Source organism: Hippichthys cyanospilos, chromosome 4 (assembly GCF_059441005.1).
Source record: "Hippichthys cyanospilos isolate Australia breed blue-spotted pipefish chromosome 4, RoL_Hcya_1.0, whole genome shotgun sequence".
Classification (NCBI taxonomy): domain Eukaryota; kingdom Metazoa; phylum Chordata; class Actinopteri; order Syngnathiformes; family Syngnathidae; genus Hippichthys; species Hippichthys cyanospilos.
Genome location: NC_142372.1, coordinates 14,864,593 through 14,874,695, shown reverse-complemented (window position 1 = coordinate 14,874,695; position 10,103 = coordinate 14,864,593). Strand labels below are relative to the sequence as shown.

Here is a 10,103-nt window from a genome sequence, read left to right as displayed (position 1 = left end):
CTCTGATTGACTTAGTCCTGAACAACTGTGTTATTTCCACTGACAAAATGGCCTGAGATGGATAAACGGGTGAATTTTGCATCTTAATTTATATTCCACAAACGCATTAATTAGAATACTGTGTTTCGACTACAGGGACACACAGAAAATATTATTACCGTGATGTTTTTTTGTCTTGACTTCTTTAAACATATATTAAAAAAAAAAAATCTCAGCTTGGTGTTATAGGTGACGAGACAAAACGAATTCCAACAAACTAATTCTATAAAGTTGTGCGATAGCTGTCAAATGTATTCAAACGTATTTAAAATGCAAAAAACAAAAAAAATGTGACGTAACATTACGTTTTTGTTATGTTTTTATTTTCAGTTAAAAAAAAAGACAAAAAACAAAAACGTTGCGGTTCAAGGTTTAAATTTATCAAGACAGAAAAGACTAAAAATGAGCAGCAGCCACAGCAACAACACTCCCAGACAGGCAATATTATCTAACAAAAACTACACAATAAAGTTAGCAGAGTTTAGGTAAATGCAAGATTCAACACATCAACTCAGCTGCTTGAACAAATTCCAAAATATACGAATGCATAAATATTAATTCAGTAAGCATAAGTATCTATTTTAACAAATTAACCTAAACATACTCGAATATTACTTGACTGCTTAAAATTACTTTTCCCAGCATAATTGTTTCCGTTTTTTTCTGAAGGTTGCATGAGAATAGACATTTAAAAAAAAAAAAAAGTGAAGCGGGCCAGACTTTGGACCAGTTCTTGTCTTGACCCTTATTGTGCCGTGTGGCCGGCTCCATGCACTTTCCTTTTCATGGCCTTGTCACGTTTGAAATGGAATCTAGGAACACCTGCTAAGCAGGTCACCTGCGCAAGCGTCTGACAACTGCTTTATGCCCACTACTTATCCAAGGTCAGTCATGCAGTTCCTGTCTGCAAGGCCAATAATTAAAAAGATGAAAAAAAAGTTTAACACGAACATTACAGCCTTACCCTTTGGTGCAGTTTATACATTTGTGCCATCTAGCTTTCTGTTTGAATTTCTAACTGATGTTTAGTTTTGTAAAAAAAAAAAAAAAAAAAATCATCTTATTTCAAACTCAAATGGCACAAAAAGTGATGCTGAGCGATACGGCAGATCTGCGCTGAATTTAGTGAAAAATCAGACGTTATCTTTGTATCATCTGAATTTAAGATTTTTACACTCTGTACAAACGCCGTATGACTCCCATAAACCGTAAGTCAAAGTCAGCGGCGCGTCTGAACGAACAAGCAGACGAAGACACGACGTGCTAAACCTACGGCCGCGCATAGCTGTCTGTCAAGAGCGTGTGTCCATATTGAGAGCGGGGCAGCAGCCGCGGACGCTAAAGTTAGAACACAAAGTGCTTTTATAAATAGACGACGGTTCTCACATTTGAAGACCTCAACCGGTGTTAAGGTCACAGAGTTGTTCTGTGATTGCCGCATCACTCGCTGTGCTTTTCTCAGCGGACCGACCATTTCTAACACAGCAAGAACGACGCTAAGGAGCAGTGAGGAAACACAGTCACCATGTTAACAAAACACATCGCATTTCATTTTCCATGCTTATTAATCTTATTATCCACATTCGGGTGGAGGGTGTGCTGTGCGTGTGTGCGTACGTGCAGGCATGCCTGTGTGCTTGTGAGCCCTTGGTTTTTGCTGCATGATGGAACCAAATTCCAGGTTTTACTGTCTTTGTGGGGACCCCTTACACTAGTGGGGCACATTTTGCTGGACCCCCACTATGTCAGTATTTGAGAGTCAAGACTTGCCCTTGGAGTATAGGTTTGAATTGGATTTTGCTTGAGATTTGGGCAGCTTTTCTCAATTATATTTTGCCAAGCCCCCCCGCCCTCCAGGAAAGAGAAAAAAAATGGTATAAGTATACCTAATGTAATGGAGGTGTCGGAATAGCGCCCAAACTTGTGACCTCCTTGAAAGGACTGTATTTGATTGATTCAGAGGATCCTCAATCTTATCAGGTTGTCCGGCCAGAACATAAAGATGATGCACACTCTCATGCCACTCTTTATTTGTATATAATGTTCTATTTATTTATCTGGGTTGGTGTGTGTGAGGGTGTGTAGGTGTTTTCTATGTGTGATTGTTGTAATGTGATTGATTGATTGTTTGTGTTGTATGTGATTGATTGCTAGGCGGTTGCTACGAAGATCACATGACCACAGGAGAAACATGTCCAGACATAAATAGTAACAACAGAACAATATAAACACGAAATCGTTAAGTATAATCAGAAACTTCTTAACAGCCGCCCCAACTTTGCACAGCAAAGTTAAAGAACATCAGTCTGGAATGTCTTGGGGAAGTGCAGGGAGGCGAATGAGTTTCGAAACAGGTCTGGTGTAGAATTTGTCCTTGACCTGTATTTCAGCAGTGCGGATCTTACCGTCTGCACCAGGAAAAACAGCTGTGACCTTACCAACTGGCCACAAGGCACGTGGAAGCTGCTGGTCAATCACCAGCACAATGGCATCAACACAGATGTCCTCACGGTCCTGTTGCCACTTGGAGCGGCTCTGGAGAGATGGTAAGTAGTCCCTGATGAAATGGGTCCAAAACTGGTCCGCAAGGACCTGACAGTGTCGCCATCTGCGACGACTGAGAAGCTCGGTCTCAGAGTACACTACTTGTGGAGTGCACGGATCCAGCCGCCCCATCAGCAGCATGTTGGGAGTGATTGGATCTGGGTCTGCTACATCGGAGGAGGTGTATCCCAGGGGTTTGGAATTTACGATGCTTTCCACTTCGATAAGGGTGGTTCTTAGGACCTCCTCAGTGACAGTTCGAGATCCTAAAATGGCACGTAATGCAGATTTGATGGAGCGAATTTCCCGCTCCCAGGAGCCTCCGAAATGAGGGGCACTTGGCGGGTTGAAGTGGAAGTGAATCTGTTGGCTGGCGAGTTGTGACTGAAGGTCAGGAGCGAGGGCATTGAAAGCCTCTTGGAGTTCTGAGTTGCCACCTTTGAAATTTGTGCCTTGATCAGAAAGCAACTCGTGGGGCTTTCCCCGTCTGGAGATGAAGCGTCGCAGACTCATGAGGAAAGAATCGGTGTCCATGCTGGCCAGCAGATCCAAGTACACTGCATGTGTAGTGAGGCACTTGAATATTATAGCCCATCGTTTCTCATTGCGCCTCCCTATCTTTATAGTAAAAGGTCCAAAACAGTCCATTCCGGTTGAGTGGAAAGCTGGTCGATGGAGCCTCAAACTGGAAGGTGGGAGGTCGGCCATTTTGGGAATAATCGGTTGACTGCGCCACTTGCGGCACTCTGAGCAATGGTGTTGATGCTTGCGGACTGCCTCTCTGCCCCGTAGGATCCAGAACCTTCGACGCAGTTCAGCAAAAACTCTCTCCGGACCTGGATGGGCAAGTTTATTGTCGTAGTCTGCAATGATCAACTTTGTGATAGGATGATGTGAGTCTAGGACGACAGGATGCAACGTGTCTGGGTTGATGGACTCACAACGTCGGAGTCGGCCCCTCAACCCGGATCAGCTGAGTTTCTGAGTCATATTCCGGCGACAGAGTAAGTAATCTGCTGCTGGACTGGATGATCTTTTGAGAGGAAAGGAGAGCAAATTCCTCTGGAAAACAGTCCATTTGAACTTGTCGGAGGAGGGAGAGTTCAGCTTGTCGGAAAGATTCAGCGGATGGTTGTGGGTCTGTGGCCGCCCCGTAACTTGCTCTAACTGTAGCTTCCAAAAGATCTCTGAAACAAGTGAACCGACTGACATCAGGCACAAGTGGAGTAAGGGTAGTGTTGATGAGGCCACAGAATTTGGCTTTGCGCAGCTCAACTTTATCTTCAAGATCAACAGTATCTGGGCTGGAAGGCCAAGTAGATTCAGCATTGAGGAGAAAGGCGGGTCCGGAGCTCCAGCGTTTGTTGGTTCGAATCTGTGACAGGGTCATTCCACGAGTGATATCGTCAGCAGGATTCTCGCTAGAGGGGACATAGCGCCATGAACTGCTCTCAGTTAACTCCTGAATGTCTGCGACTCTGGTACCGACAAACACCTTGTAGCGGCATGAGGGAGATTGTAGCCAAGACAACACCGTGGTAGAGTCGGTCCAGTAGGTGATCTTGTCAATGGAAATAGTGAGCTCGCGTTTCAAGACTCTGCCAAGCTGAGCTCCAATGTGGGCAGCGCATAGTTCTAGTCGTGGGATGGAAAGTTGGCGAGCTGGAGCAACACGAGAACGGGCCGCTAAGAAGGCCACCTGAATTTCACTATTGTTGCTGACAGTGCGCAGGTAGGCTACCGACCCATAGGCCTGCTCTGAAGCATCCGAGAAAACGTGAATGCTCTGAGATGCCGCTAAGAGATCGGTACCGGAGTGAACATAACAGCGCTTGAAAGTAATATGAGGAAGTGATGGAAGTTCACTCACCCAATCATGCCACAGCTGGAGGAGATCCTCCGGCAGATGAGGATCGTCCCAGTCCCTTTTCTTCACCCAGAGCCTTTGCACCAAGATCTTAGCTCGTGTGGTGTATGGAATGAGTAACCCCAGGGGGTCATACTGTCGAGCTAGGACTCGGTAGATGTTGCGCATTGTAGGCTCTGGTTGCTCAGTGTGGCGGACACGATAGGTGAGGGTGTCAGATTTGCAGTGCCAGTGCAGCCCTAGAGTGCGTTCTGGGGGATCAGCGCCATCTATCGAAAGCCATAGTTCTTGGCTTTCTGACGTGATCTCGGGTGGCATGTGACTGATGACTTCAGACACGTTGGTGGCCCACTGACGCAATTCGAAGCCTCCCAACTGGAGCAAGCTCTGGAGCTTGGTGACCAGCTGTTTTGCTTCTGATATGGATTGGAAGCTTTGAAGGAGATTGTCGACATAAAAGCAGTTCTCAACTGACTGCCGAGTGTCTTCTTCTGGACTACTGTGATCAGTAACATGCTTTTGCAGGGCAAAGGTTGCGCAGCAAGGACTGCATGTAGTCCCAAAGGGAAGAACTTGCCACTGATAAATGTCAGGCTTTGCATTGCGGTTCAGGTCCCTCCAAAGAAAGCGGAGATAAGGCTGGTCTTCAAGAAGGAGGCGGACCTGATGAAACATGCCCTTAATGTCGCTGCTCACTGCAATGGGATATTGCCGAAAACGGAGCAGGACACCAAGGAGACTGGAACTCAGAGTTGGTCCAGGAAGCAAATGCTCATTCAGACTATTATTCTGAAACGTGAAAGAGCAGTTGAAAACAATACGGTCTTTGCCGTTGTGATGGACCATGTGATGTGGGATGTACCAAGAATTGGTACTTTTCTCTTCAGAAGATCCGAGCTTTCGGATATAGCCTGAGTCCTCAAGCTTCTTGATCTCTTGGCAGTAAGAAGTGGCCTTCGCTGCATCTCTGGAAAGGCGGCTCTCAGTTCCGCGCAGGAGGCTCATGACAGCTTCCTTGGGGCAATTGAGTGGAGGAAGACCGTCCTTCCACAGCAGAGGGGTGGCATATCTTTGGACGTTCTCGATTTCAACTCTGACTGTCTTCTCCTCCAGAAGTTTGATTGCTGCATTGTCCTGCTTGGACCTGGTGACAAGCTTCTCACTCCTATAGGGAAGAATGTCCACCTGCCACAATCGGGACACATGACTGAGAATGTCAGCAGAAGAGGTCGAAGTGTTGATGAGAAGACACTGAGGTGTTGATGGCTGATGCATCAAGACTTTGGCAGGACCCTGTAGCGTCCATCCTAGGCGTGTCTTTAATGCCACGGGGCCCCCTGGTGGGCCCAAATGTACAGGCTCCACTGGGGTGATGAGATGAGGATAGTCAGAGCCAATAAGAAGTGGCTGAGCTTGACTGACTGAATGGAGGGGGAGGCCTCTAAGATGGCGATAGGTCTTCTGCAATGCCTCGACAGGATGAGAATGTTTGGAGAGGCCTAGCTCTGTCGCAGAGAATGCATTGTGAATGTGAAACCGTTTCTGAGGATAAGCGGTTGACGATATGGAGAATGACACTGACCTCCCTGGTACAGTCTTTAAGTCTCTGCGGATTGTTCTAAGAGCCAAGTCCTCAGTTGGTCCCTGAAGGTTTAGCGCCTGAGCAGCACTGTGAAGAAGGATTGTGCGCTCAGAGCCATCATCTAGAATGGCATACGTCTCGAGTTTGTGCTGACCCTTGTGGAGAAGAACTTTGACCATTTTCAGTAGAACACAGCTACTTCTGAGGTCTGGGTCGAGATAGTAGGTAGCTGGTTGGACAGAATCTGGTTCTGGTGGCTTGGATTTGGTGGTGGTGGCAACGTTGACGTCATGGAGTACATCAAGGTGTATCTGATTGCACTGTTGACATTTAGCTTTGAGGTAGCATTGAGCAGCTAAATGGTTTCTGCCACACCTCCAGCAGCGCTTACCAGTTCTGATCCAGGATGCCTTCTGATCTGTTGTGAACTCTTTGAATTCTGTGCACTGATTGAAGTAATGCTGCTCATTATCACAGAAAGGGCAATATTTCTTTGGTTTCTCTTGTTTGTTGTTCCTCGTTGAACGGACTTGTGAAAAGGACTCAAGTGGCTTAGGAGCTGGATCTGAGCCGAGGAGAACTGTGGTAGTACGTCCACTGAGGTTCTGCTGCTTGGCTTTTGGAACTTTCCGACGCTCGTCTCTTGAGGGCCTAGCATGTGGAGAAGTGAAGTCTTCATCCTGAACACGGACTTCGTATTCGAGCCAATCCGAGAAGTGCACCAGCGTTGGAATCGGGGTGCGGATGGGATCAATGAACCGCCTGAACTGCGCTCTGAGCTCATGAGGCAGCTTAGTAAGAAGACGTGAGGTGTGAGAACCGCATTCCAACTCAGTCCTGCCCTCCCTGCCTAGTTGCTGGAGCATGCCGACTAGTGATCTGACTTTGAGACCAAAAAGACGAAATCCTCGGCTGTCTCCGCTACGAATTAGAGGCTCTGCCAGGACGTCATTGATCCGCTGCAGCGCTAGCTTATGTGGCTGCCCATACATTTCAGTAAGTGCGGCCATCGTTTTCGAAAAGGGAGTTGAGCAATGGCAGTAAGAATCAGCAATGAGAAGAGCGTCTTCATGTTTGAGGTGATCAACCAGTATTTGGTACTTGAATCGCTCTGTAGCATCGCTGGGAAGGATATTGTCCAGTGCAATCTTTAGACGGGCAAACTGGCGCGGATCATCATCTGTGAAGCAAGGTATTTGCGGTTTGGGTCCTCTATAGGTGGACTCTACAGAGGACAGCTGTTGAGAAGCAGTGTATGGCTCAACATAATATGGAGTGGATTGCAGTCCCGTCCCATAAGAATGCAGGTTTGGCACCGGAGGCGGCGGCAGGAGTTCCTCCGGTGGAGGAGGAGGAGGTAGTTCCATTGGCGGAGGCATTGGCCATACTTCAGGCCATGGTGGGAGTTCATCCACTGGTGCGTGAGGTTTATGGTTGGGAGTAGATGTTCTCGCCGGAGGACAAGGGAATGCAAATGAGGCAGCACGGTCCTCAACCTGAGCTGAATGCATTGAGGTAGGTCGTTGTGACGGAGTCGTGGACCTCAGCGAGAGAGAGTGGAAGAGATTCTGCATGTCACGTCGGAGCTGGTTGTTATCTTCCCTCATCTCCTGTAGAGCTGACATCACGGCTTCGGCGCTGAAGTTCTGAGGAGCAGGTGTAACTGAAGGTGGATCGCTAATTGGAGCAGGTGGTTGATGAGCTGCTCCCACGGTGGAGTGGTCATGAGGAGTGTGAGAAGGAAGATGACGTGGCGGGAGAGTCACCAGAAAGTCATCAAAGTGGCGAGGCCGTTGTACTTCACGGCGAGGACGAGCAGCAGCCATTGTTGAACTGATAAAACTAAGGATCCGGCTCGAAGGACCATGTAATGGAGGTGTCGGAATAGCGCCCAAACTTGTGACCTCCTTGAAAGGACTGTATTTGATTGATTCAGAGGATCCTCAATCTTATCAGGTTGTCCGGCCAGAACATAAAGATGATGCACACTCTCATGCCACTCTTTATTTGTATATAATGTTCTATTTATTTATCTGGGTTGGTGTGTGTGAGGGTGTGTAGGTGTTTTCTATGTGTGATTGTTGTAATGTGATTGATTGATTGTTTGTGTTGTATGTGATTGATTGCTAGGCGGTTGCTACGAAGATCACATGACCACAGGAGAAACATGTCCAGACATAAATAGTAACAACAGAACAATATAAACACGAAATCGTTAAGTATAATCAGAAACTTCTTAACACCTAAACCTGTATTCTCTTTAACATTAACAAAAGAAAAAAGCCATATAAACTTTCAACAGTGGTTAATTGTTTTTACAGTGTTTATATGGGGTACAGCTTAGTCTAAAACTGAAAAAAAAAAGCCTTTTCCCTGGCGTCATCCGCGCCCCGCCCCACTATTTGAGAAGCACTTGGTTAGGGTAAAATTAGACAGGCACGGGTTAGGCAACCTCTTTTGATGGTTAAAGATTAGGGGCTAGGAAACACATTGAAAGAACATCTTTTTTTGTGTAGTTGGGATAGAGTTTAACCTTTTGCTGAATACAGCGGACACTTTTCTGTTTATAAGTACTAAACAGGCAAGACTTTTCAGGATTTTAGAGAAATTTTGCCGGTTTTGCCTGCTGAGAGCCGTAGCCGAAAGCAGCCGATAGTCGAAACAGGCAAAACGCACGAAATCTCTCTCAAATCCTGAGAAGTCTTGACTGTTTAGGACTTAAAAACAGAAAAGTGTCCACTGTGCTGAGAAAAGGCTTGGTCAATGACCAAATAACTGTACAGTACTTCTAAAGTACTTGAGTGCGTACTATTTTTGCCACCTGTGTTGACCTAGGAGAGAGGCAAATAAAAAAATATTGCCTATAAAAATTCATTTGCAAAAAATTAACACGGGGTAACACATAGCAAACAATCATTACACAAAGTCCACTAAAACATAAATAGCGAAAGTAAAATCTGGTATTTGTTCAAGGTTTGTTAAGATGAGCGCAATTTTTATTGTGGCTACACAAACACACTGTATGGAAGAAGAACATGACGTCACAATGAGGAAAACAAAGGGCTCAAATTGGATCAAAACATAAAACATGTCACTAAAATGAGCAATTTAATCTTCTACACTGAGATAAAAGTTTTTCAGTCGCCTTTTTGTGGACTGTGTTGAAAAATAAATCTTAATATTTTATACCTTTCATCCACTCCCTTTATTTTGTTGTCTTTTGGTACAACCATGCTAGCCGTGTTGCTATGCTAACTGTTTTGCTTTTTCTAATGAGTAACTGGGTTGCATTTGAGTGGCATTATGTGACAGACCCTCATGACACAAAATCATTGAAAAATATATTTAAAAGATTGAAGGGCAGGACTTATCTTGCCCATGGTCAGAGCTATTAGCATCATGATGCTAATGGCTAGAACACTTTTACAAATAGGGTTTCAAATAACTATATTTAACATATTTTTGTGATGAAACAATGTTTGACCCTTGTGTGTTATTTACATCAAAGGCATTTCATATCAAAGGGAATTAATTGAAAGAAGCCAACGTGGAGCTGAAATTTCACCCATGGTGACGTGTCGAAGTCCAATATGGCATGACTACTTTGTCATCAGGAGTGTGCTATGTCTTGGCTAAAACAGTGTGAGAATGACCCCAGAATGGTCTAAATACCACACCACACAAAAATCGGTCATTTATTATGTAGTTAAGGGAATAACAATCAAAAAACTCTTTTTTATTTGGTCACTTTTTACTACAGCTATCATTTCAGTTGGTCTCGGCACAACACAAGGGTCTGAGTATCTTGGCCAAGGAATATTAGAACTTCCATGCCCCCCAATTCTGGAGGGACGCATACACGGCATACTTTTCAGCGGGTCACCTGGAAAATGAAACAGTAAAAGACGGACTTATCAGTTGTTATCATCCTCAAACAGTGTGGCCCTTTTTCCAAACAGCCTGCATACATTTCCACCACAATAATCATTCTTCCTGTTTTCCATAACAAAGTTGACCTTTATCACATCATCTCTCCTGGGTGGTGTCTCCCTCCAAGCTCTATTCCTACAA

At 45.4% G+C, this 10,103-nt stretch overlaps 1 protein-coding gene across 1 annotated transcript; it reads right to left on the bottom strand.

Annotated features, from left to right (window-relative positions):
- Positions 1 to 2,047: 2,047 nt before the first annotated feature.
- LOC148424752 (uncharacterized) lies at positions 2,048 to 3,291 on the bottom strand. The gene has a single exon (XM_088412181.1). It carries the CDS (start codon positions 3,289 to 3,291, stop codon positions 2,341 to 2,343), a length of 951 nt encoding a protein of 316 aa, XP_088268307.1. The 3' UTR covers positions 2,048 to 2,340.
- Positions 3,292 to 10,103: the final 6,812 nt, after the last annotated feature.